Source organism: Aedes albopictus, chromosome 3 (assembly GCF_035046485.1).
Source record: "Aedes albopictus strain Foshan chromosome 3, AalbF5, whole genome shotgun sequence".
Taxonomy (NCBI): domain Eukaryota; kingdom Metazoa; phylum Arthropoda; class Insecta; order Diptera; family Culicidae; genus Aedes; species Aedes albopictus.
In genome coordinates, this window is record NC_085138.1 from 318,221,385 (window position 1) to 318,235,349 (window position 13,965).

Genomic DNA, 13,965 nt, shown 5'->3' on the forward strand with positions numbered 1-13,965 from the left:
AGTTTTTCAAGTCCTCTAAGGATCTCTCGGGAAGATTTGTTTTAACCCTTTATAAGGCCGAGAAAACTAGAAGAGTTGTCAACGCATACTATCATGGAAATGATTATATACATGATTACATGTACAAAACATTTTTTATTTGAAAGAAACTCTCAAAAATCTAGGTGGCAATATAGTTGCCACTGCCCGTTTAGCCCAAAAACGCTGGTGGCAATATAGTTGCCACTGCCCGTTAACCCCAAAAACGAGCTTTTGAGGTGGCAATATAGTTGCCACTGCCCGTTTAGGCCACCAGCGTTGGTGGCAATATTCTTGCCACTGCCCGTTCAGGGTACTTTTCTTCTTTTGACTTCGACAAAAAGCCGGAAAAGAGATTTTAGAGTGGATTAGGGCTTAACCCATAATATAAACTGTGTTGTTCAGTCCATGTCAACCCATAATTTGATTATTTCTTAAAATACTTACCAAATCTAAAATTTTTCAATAAGTTTGAGCTTATTTTCTTCACGCGGTCAAATTTAGCCATTTTTGAGAATACAAAAGGCTTCCAAATTGATGTTAAAGCTTTGTTTAGCACCAAAAAAATACCCGGCGTTGTTGGTAATCCCAACTTTGCGTAAACCAAAAAAAAAGTCGAAATAAATTGTAACAACACAGATAAAATTACAAACAGTAGGTGGCAATATAGTTGCCACTGCCTTATAAAGGGTTAAAAATACCTCTATTAGTCACTTTTTCGAAGTATTTCTCATGAGTTTCTTCAATTCTACCTGGAGAGATTTCTTCAGAAGTTCTTTCGAGAACACATTCATAGATATTTTTTTTCAACTCGTTCAACTCGAGAACGCATGGCAAGAAGATCGTCGTTGTGATTGTGTTGCTCAACAATGGCCCTCTGTTAATTTTAATTTCTGTTCAATTTCTCTTATCGCTCGCTTGCGTATCTATCCATCGTATTCTTTCATTACTTTCCTTACTCCCTCTTACTTTGAGTAGTATTCATATCACCGAAAAAAGCCAATTAACCCGCGCGGTTGTATTTTGTACAACACGTTGAAAAAATCTCGCTTTTTGTACTCAGCATTAGCGTGGTAGTCGCAGGTAGTCAAGTTACGTCAAGCGCGAGTTACGGAAGGTTAAAGTTAATTATAATACATTCATAGATTGTTTTGGACAGTCTTCTAAAGCTTCTTAAAAATACCTTCAGTGATTACTTCGAGAATCGCTGCAAGTATTATTCCGTGTATCCTTCCACGGATATCATCAGAAGATCCCTCAGAGATCGATTCAAAGAATACTAGGCATAGGTTTTTCAAGCAATCACCCTGAAAGTCTTTCAAATATTTGAACTAGGAACACTTCCTTTTGAATGAAATCCTCTGTATAACGAAATAATCTACTCTGGGATTAATCTATTCCTCTAGGGTTTGTTTTCGGAATTTCGGAAAAAAAAAATCAAAGTAGGTAATTATGGAAAATCTCTAGAAAATTTTTCTAAATTCTAAACAGTTCCTGTGGAATAATATAAAAAGAAATCCTGGCCGTGCTTCTTGAATGAAGCTCTAAGGAAGTTTCCGTAGCAGATTAAGAAGAGATTCGCTGAATATTTATTGTGAACTTTGAAAGAATTTGCGAATGAACTTTTGGAGAAACATTCTGTGATTTTCCAAAGACAACCTAGAAAATCTCCAAGGATTTTTTGAGGAAATTCCCAATGGAAACCCTGGAAAAATAGCCGAAAGAATTCCAGAAGGCATCCCCCTCAAAGAATTTATGAAGTAACTCTTATACAAAATATTTGGAGGAACTCTCTATGAAATTCCTGGATGTAGTCTGCAACGAATTTCGCGAGGAAATTTCCCACGAAGTGCTTCAATAAATTCCCGATGGAATCCTGAAGGAATTTCCTATAAACATCTTAACCCTTCAGCGCGCGCGCTGTTGTAAAAAGTACAACACTACCAAAAAACCTCGCTCGTTGTATGCAGCGCTAGCGCGGTGCAGTTTCAGTTGCTTGATGGCGCGCGTCCTGGAAGGTTAAATGATGTTCTCAAACCCTTGAGGAACTCTTGTTGGAATTTATTGCCAATGAAATCCGTGGATGAATTCCTGAAAGAGTCTCTGAACGAATTCTCCAACAAATCCTTCATGAAATTCCGGAGGAGAAATTGGTCAAAGAATATCAAAAGATTTTTTTATGAAAGCTCTGTATGAAATTCCGATGGTATCCCAGGAGACATTCTATAAACTGGAAAACCTGAAAAAGTTTTCAAAAGAACCCCTGAATGAATTTCTGAAGAAATATCTAGATGCATTCTTTTACACGCGAAATTTTCCAAGCATTTATAGAAAAATTGTTCGAAGAATCCCTGATTCCCAAAGAAATCCGCGAATTAATACCCCAACGAATTCCAGGAGAAATTCTAATTGAACCTTAATTATCTAAATTGCTAATGAAACCCTTAAATGAACTCCAGAATTTTTTTTTGAAATATTTCCCCAACGATTCCCTTCAAAAGTTCTTCAAGAAATCTTCGCAGAAATTCCTCCAAAGAATAATTGGTTAAAATCCCTGATGGAATTTCACAAAGAGGATGGTTTGGAGAAATTCTACAAAGTAATGGTTGAGAAACTTCTGTTGTAATGAATCTACGGACAATTTTCTTATGATTTTCTGGAAGGATTTACGCACAATGGAGGAAATTCCCGAAAGAATTCTTAGAGAAATTTCTATGAGAATCTCTGGAGTTGTTTTTCTTCATGGCATAACGTCCCAACTGGGCCAAAGCCAGCTTCTCAGCTCAGTGTTCTAAGAGCACTTCCACAGCTATTAACTTGGAGCATCCTCTGCCAATTACCATTTTGCATATGTATATCCTACGGCCAGGGATGGGAACACTCACTCGCAAAGAATTACACTCACTTGTTATTTTCTCAGCTCAGAAGCGTGCAATCAAGAAACGATGTATGGACGACTTTTGCCTTGTGGTTTTGTCTAAAACTTTGTCGTATAGAGTAGGTGCCGCTCACGAATCACAAAGTCGTGACAGAGTTGTGAAAGCGACTCTCCACAAGGTGAGTGTAAATTACATTCACCTCGTGGAGAGTTGCCTTCGCAGCTCACTCACGAATTTGGTAAGCGTGTGCGACCCCTATTTTATTCGGCAAACTTTTAGACAAAATCACAAGGCAAAAGTCGTCCATACATCGTTTTTTGCTTGCACGCTTATGAGCTAAGAAAACTACAAGTGAGTGTAACTCTTTGCAAGTGAGTGTTTCCATCCTTGCCTACGGCAGACACGAATATACTCTACACAGCAAAAAAAAATGAAAGTTAAACTGCACGTAAATTGAAAATCACTGGTCAGGCGGCTTTTTTACAGATTTTAAAGCATATTCGCTTGAAATCTACATGCGTCTGCTATAAATCATGCCAGCCACTCTCCGTCATCCGCAAATCGAACGGCTGCTCGTAGCTATGACGGTTTTCCCCGTTGTCTCTCTAAGTACACTCTGCAGAAGCCAAAGCAGGTCAGCAATTCGTTCGTTATGGTAGAAGCAGTTTAACTTTCACTGTCTGCTAATCAACATTCACACCCCAAGGATCTGATTTCGATTCTCGCTCGGAGCTTAAATTTACTTTATATTTTCTGACAGATATCTGCAATGTAATTTTCGATTCGTCAAAATTTTAAAGGTTTTTTTTAGCTGTGTATGCCCAAGGAAGTCAAAAAAAATGTTCTACACGAAAAGTTCCTGGAGAGACCGAGAATCGAACCCGTCACCCTCAGCATGGTGATGCACGCTTTTACAGTTGTGGCTATAAGGGCGCTCCTTGGAGTTCTTTCCCAACGAATCCCTGTAGAAATTCCTCAGGAGAAGTTTTTAATGAATAGGGCCTGGGACTATTTGGGCACGACTGCCGCAATTCTACAAAGTGACGTAAGCTCCATTTTAAATTTTGGAATCTCATGGTATACATCTGGTGAAATAATATAACTGTGGTATGTCTGTAGAGCTAGACTTTCAGGAAAAACTTAAAACTGTTCTACTTAAACATTTTTGAACCACGATCTTGACATCAGCACTTAATTATGAAAAAAAATTGTGATCGTTGATTGATGATTTCTGAATCATCTAATAAATCCTTATCCAAGCATTCCTGAAATAATCCTTCAAAGAAATTCCTTAAGGAAATTGCCAGAGATTCTTGGAAGAATTCCAAAAGGTAGTTCCTGAAAGGCGATTTTTTTTAAATCCTATTAAGGACAAACGTCTTTAATTCCACTTTAATAGTACATCAGAACTTCAGACGCACAAATTTCAAGAAGCAAGCTTCAAACTATGTACAGTGCATTTTGTTATTCTGTTCTTGCTCACTTGTAATAAGCTTAAAATAAGAAGATCAGGTGCGCTAGTTTTGTTTAAAAAGAGATTCGTGCGCTCGAGATCGTGAGTAGGTGTCAAAGTCGGCCATTGTTGCGACCGTTTTGAGATTCTAGCAAGTTTGTCCTTAAGTTGATTCGCTGTTACTTAAGAACGGTTTTAATATTTTTCCAATTACTTTTTTTAATTGGACCTTATAAAATGTCATACGAAATTTATCTATACTTTGAAAAACGATTAAATTCAAAGTAACTTATATTGGAGTGAACGCTATGAAAAAAATGATGATAATATTTTTATCGAACGCACAATAGGTATTTTTTCATAATTTTTAGAAAACTATCTCAATCTTATCAATTTGGAGATAGATCAGCGACGGGCTGAAAATTTCCGTAATAAAGCTAATAATAACAATCAACAACTTAAAACTTTGTTTTAAAATGGATTGCACTCATGTATTCAAAGGATGGCATAAATTTCCCAAATGGAGGAGAACGAGCCTCTGTAACCGACCTACTTTTTTCATATGTTATTTTTACACCATTTTTATATGTGATATTTCATTCACACATGTAACCACTATTGTGGAAGGATCTTTTATTTTGTCGGTCTCTGTAAAAGATCAATTTATTATAAAATTGTTGTAATTTTTTGCGTTCATGCTAGACTTAATTACATATATACAGTATAGAAAACGGTCTGATAGGAAATCGATAAATTATAATCATAATTATAAATAGTCACTCCAGATAGGATAGATCTGAATGGTAGATTTATCATACCCAACCTGACAGACGTTGTATTCGTGAAGTGGTGGTGAACCCCTTCTCGCGCCACCCATGCAGTCCAATTACACACAAAGAAAGAAAAAGTCAAACTCCACACTTTAGAATGCTATATGGTTACTTACACTTCCCTTAATCCGAAGCAGTTAGCACAGCTTATTGCCCGTTTTCATCGGGCTTACGTCGATGTCGGTTAGTATAGCTACAGTAAAGTACCCCAAAAGCACGAAGCACCAGGACTTTTTGTGGGACAATCATAGACAAGGACGAAAACGCGGGGTGCTCGGTGGTTGTGGTTTGTTAGAATACAGAAAATCTAAGCTCTACTGGGGAGTGCTCCATAAAACCGAACAAACTTTAAAGGTGCTATTCTTAGGGGGATAGGGGTAGACATGCAAATCGGGATGCTTATTTCTTGATAATTACCTTTGTTTCAACAACTTTTCCGTCTCCTCTGCATTGAGGGCATCGGTTGATTTGGCTGTTGCTGGTGGGAGTTTTGTGGGATGTTTTTTTTTGGTTGGTCGAAGGATATAGTTTGTAAAGTTTTGTTGAAAGAGAAAGTAAATAATGAAAACAGAAGATGATATATTTGAACGTAAATGATAAATATTGTACTATATCTAACTGGGAATGGAAACGAATGATGTGATCTCAATGTTAAAAATGACGATTGTTCGCAACACAAAAGTTGAAACAATAAACAAAACAAAAATTAGATTTTCAAATATAAAAATACACACACATTACATGCTTTTCGATTGGTTATTATTGACATGGGATGCTATTAATGGACATTCACACGTACACACACAAATACGTATAACATAAAAGGGTTAAAACACTTATATCAGAGATTTTCACTCATGAACGATTAACTGTGTAGGGCAGTATGGCATTTTCAGTATCAGTCTAAAGTATGATATGTTGTTTGACTGTAGTATTCGTATGTCAGTATGATATGAACAAATAAATATCACTCGATGCAGGGTTATGGCTGCTATTCTAGTTCTTGGGGGCATACCAAAAACAGTTGTGATCAATATGCTGTGATGAATTACGAGAACAAACATCTCATTCTATACGTGAGTGAATCATGAAACAGGGGATTCTGGTTGTTTGGTTAGGTGAGGAAACTAATACGGATGAGATAGTCGCAAAGAGACTGTAATAATTGTCTGACCATATGGAATGAAGTAGATAGGTTAAGAACTATAAAGGAGTCACGAAAAAACTCATCGAAAATCAGACAACTCGGGGTTGGTAGTTGCATTCAAAAAGCAAACCGAAACAAACTTGAGAATATTCGCCGGAACTCACCCTCGGTAGGTTCTAGGGTTTTTTAATCGAAAGAAATTTTGGATATTTGACGGTACACGATTCAGGGTACACGCGGTGTGGATGTGAGTTGATGTTTCCCATAACACCGATATATGGAAGAAAAATAGACAAATATTTCGGTTAGCATACGATTCTGCTGTTTGTGGATCATGTTCTGGGCGCAGTTCTAAAAAAAGTGATGCATGATGCATGGGATTTTGTGGCTCAAACAATGGGAATGGGATGAATCGTATACTCTTGGTTCTGTGGATTTTGAAGACATATGTACTTACCGCCATAGTTGCCTCGAGGACCATTGTCTCGATCGCACTCTGCTTCCGAAATTTCGTTACTTTCCTTGGAATCGTTGAAGGAAGAGTTACTGGTATCGTGGTTACGTGGTGGCGGTGGTGGAGGTTCAGGCGATCCTGTGGAAATAAAATACATATTGCATTAAATAATGTCAGTCGCAATCAAACTCCGCAAAAAAATGCGTCGAAAAGGCTTGAGTTGCAAGAAATTCCTCAACACCATGCTAAACACAAACATTTTTCGTAGAATAACTTCGCAAATCGATTCTAGACTTTCTACAACCCTCATACATTCCATTAGGGACTTCTCTATATTCTTTTAAGATATTCGATGATATTTCATCAAGAAACAAACCAAGACTACGCTTTATAAACTACTGACGACTTCCACTGAAAATTGGTTCAGAAGTGCAGTCATTTTTATTCTTCCACATATATCTCAAAAAAAGGTTGGACTACTCACCTTAAAGCATTTCTTCAGAATTTTATTCGGGAGATTTTTAAGAATCTACCCAAAAAATATTTATGTGATGTCATAGAGAGTCCTGCAGTTATTTTCTCAAAAATTGTTTGGGGATTTTGCTAACGGATTATTCTAAAAAACATCCTGGCATCGTGATAGAAGCTCTTGCATTTGTCTTGAATTCTCCCAAAAGTATTTTCTGAATGTTTGTTTAGATACCAGCAAAAACAAGTGAAGAAATTCAACTGAAAACTATTCTTCGAAATTCCTTCAGTCATTCTGCCAAAACGCCTTTCCGGAGATTTCTTCGAAAGATCTCCATCCTGGACGGCTGCTCGCATTAGACTCGATTCTGTCTTTAGCCCATCGGTGTGCTTGTTGTTACGATGCCCTGCCGGATTAAAATCACGTGCTTGAAGATTTCGTTTCCACCCTAGGCTTTGTAGATTGCACTAGCCGAATTACGTTACTTATCATATTGAGTCGTTGTGTTGGTCGGGGAATTGTCCAATTAAACTGGATGTTTCCAGAAACACCGCTCCTTGAATGCTGGGAAGGATCTTCTTTATTTTCAACCAATCTTGGGATCTCTGGAGAGATGTCGGAGCAGCTACGGTCGCTAATTTGACTATACAGACGCTCTCAATGTGCCATATCTGCTTCAACTACTCCGCCCAGCCCAGACTCCCGCCTTATCTATATGTCGTTAACCAAATGTTCGGTTGCCACACATATGAAAGTTTCGTAATAATTCCACAATTTTCCAGAACCAAGTTCGGCTGGCGGACTGCAAAATAGTAAGACGACACTGGAGCGTCCAACATAGCTCTGGTCTTCACAAGTCCATACCTCTTGCTTCCACGGGTCAATCGATGGCAGCTAATGACAGTAGGCCAATAACCTACTGTTCTCGAAACCCAAAAAACCGTTACAGAAACCGAAAATGGAAGTTTACGAACTAATTCAACGGGAATGACTTTTAGCGCGAAACAACGGACTAGAATTGGAACTTGGAATGTATTAACTCTAGCCCAGCAGGATAAACTAGCACAACTAGCTAACGAAGCATGCCGTATGAAACTTAAGATCCTTGGACTGAACGAAGTCTGTTGTGTTGGATATAGGGCACTGCATGAAATTCTCTCCTTCTCTTTCACTCTTACAGAAATTTTGTAAACAACAAGGCCAAGAAACGTCAAAATCCCATACAAAATCAAAACAATGCGGTCCCCTATGTTTAGCAAAAACCTAAGAAACTAGGCAACCACATTAGGCGAGGTGGTTTTGGTGTTTTTCGTTAAAGAGTTTAGTTGTCAAACGAATGGCACCGTTGTGTGATACATATGTAAAAGCTATTTATTTGCTTTGTATTCTACACAATCTGCTGTTTTATTGCCTTCGGTTTAAAATGGATTTCTCGAAGCTGGGAATCTGGCGGTTGTCGTACGACAACTATGAGACGTGGACGATCCTAGTTCGTCCGAAAGAATTTGTGGAGTTATGTTTGCACTGAAACCCCAGAAGATAATTGGACGAAGGAATGGAATTTGAAGGACGAGCTAGCGCTTCAAACAATAGGATTTCAATTGGCTGACCGAACGCTCTAACCATCAACTTTAGCAAGCCAGATAGTGTCAGATGGCAGTACCAAGATTGACATAGCACGGATCAAGAACGCTATAGGGCTGCTTTTGCGAGTTTACGAAACCTATGTGTAGATCCATTCAGATCAGTCAATGCACCAAAATTTAAATGATCAATTCTAACGTGAAATTTGTACTGTTGTACGCCAGCGAAACGTGATGCGAATTAAAAGAGACCACACAGAAGCTGTAGGTTTTTATCAACCGATGTCTGCGATTTATAATTTAGGCCTGGTGATCTCACAACTGGATCTAGGAACTCCTGAAGGAGTTCCTGGAAGAAACCCAGATGAAATTCCTGGATGAATCCCGGAAGAAATTCCTGAAGGAATCTTGGAATGAATACCTGAGTGAATCCCGGTAGGAATTCCTGAAGGAATTCTAAAAGAAGCTTCTGGAGGAATCACGCAAGGACATTACGCAGTCCCGATAGCAATTCGGGTAGAAATTTCTGGGGCATTTCAGACGAATATTCTACAGGAACACCAAAAGGAATTCTTTGAGGAAGAAATAACTAGTGAATTCCTGAGGGAATCCCGAATGGGCTCACAGCAGGAACTTCTGGTAAAATTGAGCATGAGCATAGATGACCGCACAATTCGTAGTTGCTACTCCGTGATTGACCAGAGCAATCGAAATTGCACAAGGACCCAATGAATAGGGCTTGAAACTAGCTTACTATTCTCAATGTACACCAGCAGGAACTTCTGGTAAAATTGGAGAAAAACAGCCTGGACGAAATCCTGAATTTATTCCTGGAGGAATCAGTGAAAGAATTCCTGGGAGGATTTCAGAAAGAACTCCTGATTAAGGCCGGACGGGATGGTGGTTGAATCGTCCGCCATTGTTCTGTTGTTAGTAAGATGCAAATCTCAACTTCTACTTCATATTATTGGCTAGAAATTTGATCGTTCATTTGCTCACTTGCGGTGCACGATCGACTAAAGTTTCAGCTACGTCAGTGCAGCGGAAATTGATATTTGCATCTTCAAAATAATGATGCAAATTGTTAGAAAGAGAAGGAAGATAGGAAAAATTACACGTCGTCCCGTACGGCCTTAATATCAGAAGAAAATCCTGGATGCAGTTTTTAATGAACACCGTCAAGAACCTGTGAAATTTTGGAATACATTTCTAGAGAAAACAAGTAAGAAACTCCTGCAGGAACTACAAGCAGTACTTCTGATGGAATCTAAGAAGGAATTCCTGGAGGAATCGCAGAAGAAATTCCTGGAGAAATCTTGGAACGAGCATCTAGTTTCGAAAGGAATTCATGGAGGTATCGCGGTACTCCTGTAGGAATGCCATAAGGAATTCCTGGAGAAATTCCGGTAGATATCTCTGAGGGAATGCCGGAAGCAGTTACTAGAGAAATATCGGAAATACAGGGGATGGCCAAAATGTTTGGGATAGGCAACTTTTTTTTCTTTCACAAAAAAGTTCAACATACTATTACTTTTCATAGAGTGTTGATTTTTTTTTGTGGGAGAAAAAAAGTTGCCTATCCCAAACATTTTGGCCACCCTCTGTATCTGCTAGAATAATTCCAGAGCAGATGGAACATTTTTTTAAATCTCAGAAGAAACTCCCGGAAAAATCCTAGAGGAATCCCAGAAAGACAATGATTTTATTGCCCTTTTCCGGCTATACCAGTCGGCTAGTATGTCTGAAATAGACGTAAAAACTTGAAGTATTTTTAGGCAAAGTACGTTTAACTGGCAAATTGAGAGATAAATTTGTGAAAAAATTACCACATGTTTTGGTGGGATTCGAACCCACGACTCCGTTATCGCTAGTCCGGCGCTTTAACCAACTAAGCTACAGAACAAGTTACAACTCTGCAGAATAGAAAGTCAAACTGGATTCGAAGCACCACCCTAAACCGGGTCCGTCTTTCACAACTTTATCTGTCTTTCGGCTCTTAGATTTTTCATTGTCATACATGAGTTGCGTTCTCTCTAGCGCAGTTGGACGGCCGTGAGTCCGTCCGCGTTGAGCGCTCAACGCATACTGAGTTTGCACCAAGGAAGCGGCATCCCTATCCCACCAATGCAATGTTTTCGTAGCCAACATAACTGCGGCTCAAGCGTACGGCTCAAGCTGACAACTTATCTTTTAACACAGCAGCATAGTTTTAATGCTGGGTAAGAAAACAAGAAGACTATAACAGTCCCCTGGTTTGCACCGATCATATGGATGGTGACGAAGTATGTGTCAGTCGAGCTTCAATATCAACATTCTAAAAACAATACACGCACACTTGTTGTTCGTAGGCCGCGAGAGTGCGGGAGATTGGCATCTTAGAGCCGAAAGAGAGATAAAGTTGTGAAAGACGGACCCGGTTTAGGGTGGTGCTTCGAATCCAGTTTGACTTTCTATTCTGCAGAGTTCAGTGAAGAAAATTGTCAGACAAAAGAGGCACAAAACAAGCAACAAAGAAGGCGCAGCGATTACGCTTTATCCCATTTGGTAACAGATAATGACATGATCTCGAAAATTTTTGTTGCAGACAAAATGTAAGCTGAATTTGTTGCGTACTTTTCAACTCGTGAATAATCAATTATTACCAACCCAAAATCGAAACTTTTTGATGATACATCTTCTGCAGCGTAGCAGTGTTTACCGACTTGAAGTTACCGCTCGAAAATCACGATGCCAGGGTTAAAAATCTCTAAACTCGTGGTGCATGATCTTTATCCTATTGTGTTCAAGTTGGGACAAACCTATGTCACATTGGGTAGAACGTCGCAACAAATTCAGGCTGCGACATTGTCGTTATTGTTGCGCGATGGTTGAATTTTGATTCACTGGCAGAGTTGTAACTTGTTCTGTAGCTTAGTTGGTTAAAGCGCCGGACTGGCGATAACGGAGTCGTGGGTTCGAATCCCACCAAAACAAGTGGTAATTTTTTCACAAATTTATCTCTCAATTTGCCAATTAAACGTACTTTGCCTAAAATACTTCAAGTTTTTACGTCTATTTCAGACATACTAGCCGACTGGTATAGCCGGAAAAGGGCAATAAAATCATTGTCATACATGAGTTGCGTTCTCTCTAGCGCAGTTGGACGGCCGTGCGTCCGTCCGCGTTGAGCGCTCAACGCATACTGAGTTTGCACCGATCATATGGTTGGTGACGAAGTATGTGTCAGTCGAGCTTCAATATCAACATTCTAAAAACAATACGCGCACTAAGGTGGCCCACACTTATATGAAAAACAAAAATTTCGAAAAATGCCAAGTCTTACCTCCTAAATAAGTTGTTTTGAACTCCCAGAGGCTACGTTCAAAATTTGAGCAAAATCGGTTGAGCCTAAGGGGGCGCTCAAAACGCTTGAAGTTTGTATGGGAAAACTTGGCCAAATGTATGCAGAAATTTTAAGTTTTCGAATTTTGCCGCTAGGTAGCGCTGTAAGCGTTCAATAATCAAACCCTTTGGTATTATTATAGGTGACTATATGCCAAACAACTTTGTCGAAGACCGCAAAGTGATCCAACGCCTGTAAAAAAAGGTATAACCTAGGTAAAGTGAGGATGAACTTCATTGTTATTTTTCCAATACATGTAAAGGAATAATATCAATAATGAAATCTCAATACTTTGCCTCACATTGCCTAGGGTATAACTTTTTACTCAGCCGTCGGATCACTTCGCGGTCTTCGACAAAGTTTTTTGGCATATAGTCACCTACAATAATACCAAAGGGTTTGATTATTGAATGCTAACAGCGCCACCTAGCGGCAAAGTTCGAAAACTTAAAATTTCTGCATACATTTGGCCAAGTTTTCCCATACAAACTTCAAGCGTTTTGAGCGCCCCCTTAGGCTCAACCTATTTCGCTGAAATTTTGAACGTAGCTTCTAGGAGTCCAAAACAACTGATTTAGGAGGTAAGACTTGGCATTTTTCGATTTTTTTGTTTTTCATACAAGTGTGGGCCACCCTAACGCGCACACTTGTTGTTCGTAGGCCGCGAGAGTGCGGGAGATTGGCATGTAAGAGCCGGAAGAGAGATAAAGTTGTGAAAGACGGACCCGGTTTAGGGTGGTGCTTCGAATCCAGTTTGACTTTCTATTCTGCAGAGTTGTAACTTGTTCTGTAGCTTAGTTGGTAAAAGCGCCGAACTAGCGATAACGGAGTCGTGGGTTTGAATCCCACCAAAACAAGTGGTATTTTTTCACAAATTTATCTCTCAATTTGAAGAAGAAGAATCCCAAGGGGAATCTTCGAAGGTATTCTTGAAGAAGAAGTTTCTGAAGGAATTTCACCAGCAAGTGTTATCAACACACACAAACCCACATTTGGAATTCAATGAACGCCGCATGCAGTGCCCTTTAGACGAATTCAGAGATTTCAAATATCCGCAAGGAAGAATAAATGTAATTTCATATTATGCCACCAGTAACAAGGACTTGTACTGTAGATTCTTATTACCAAAATACTTTACCCTTCCTTGATAAGCAGGATGTTATCAGGGTTCGATTTGGTAGATCTTACTCTGTAACGTACGAACGTACTCTGGAAAAGGTGATCTTTCCTTGTTACGGGGATTATAACTTTATCTATAGCCAAGTCTATAACCTATTACTTTATCGTAACTTTATCCACAAAAAAAATCTTAGGAAAACACGCCTAATGCTGTACGGGTAACATGTAAAATTGTAATCATTACTCACCCACGCTACGCCGTCCCACGGATCCCCGCGATCCGTAGTGATCGTACGGTGTTCCGTAGTTGCCACCGTACTGCGATCCATACTGATCCTCCTCCGGTGCGCAGTTGGCCGGATCGTCATATTCGGGTCCGGGTCCGCAATATAGCGATCCTCCCTGGGAGTTGATGCGAGTGTATCGCCTCTGTGGAAGTTTAGGGGAAAAGACGAACGTGTAGAATTGGAACGGATCTAATCCGGACGACACGATCACTTACATATTGATCCTCCTCGGCGCAGTTCGCCGGGTCGTCGTACTCGGGCGCCGGCGTGTAGATACTGCTCTGTCCTCCCTGGCTGTTCTTTCGTGCATACCGGTTCTGGCGTGGCTAGAAATAGGTAAGAAT

At 39.6% G+C, this 13,965-nt stretch overlaps 1 protein-coding gene and 1 non-coding gene across 51 annotated transcripts in view; one reads left to right on the plus strand and one right to left on the minus strand.

The window, feature by feature from the left end:
* Positions 1 to 13,965, minus strand: part of LOC115262726 (cell adhesion molecule Dscam2) — a 232,095-nt gene that overhangs the window by 7,298 nt on the left and 210,832 nt on the right. For 47 of the 50 annotated variants that reach the window (XM_062842651.1, XM_062842638.1, XM_062842642.1 and 44 more), the window contains 4 exons: positions 13,837 to 13,947; positions 13,583 to 13,763; positions 6,785 to 6,919; positions 5,598 to 5,658 (listed from right to left, as the gene is read on the minus strand). In XM_062842651.1, the coding sequence (XP_062698635.1) occupies positions 5,598 to 5,658; positions 6,785 to 6,919; positions 13,583 to 13,763; positions 13,837 to 13,947 (488 nt within the window). The remainder of the gene's footprint in view (positions 1 to 5,597; positions 5,659 to 6,784; positions 6,920 to 13,582; positions 13,764 to 13,836; positions 13,948 to 13,965) is intronic. The other 3 variants (XM_062842636.1, XM_062842617.1, XM_029865471.2) reach the window with 2 other exon arrangements.
* Trnaa-ggc (transfer RNA alanine (anticodon GGC)) lies at positions 11,733 to 11,806 on the plus strand. Its single transcript has one exon. It is a non-coding gene; the product is annotated as a tRNA-Ala (tRNA).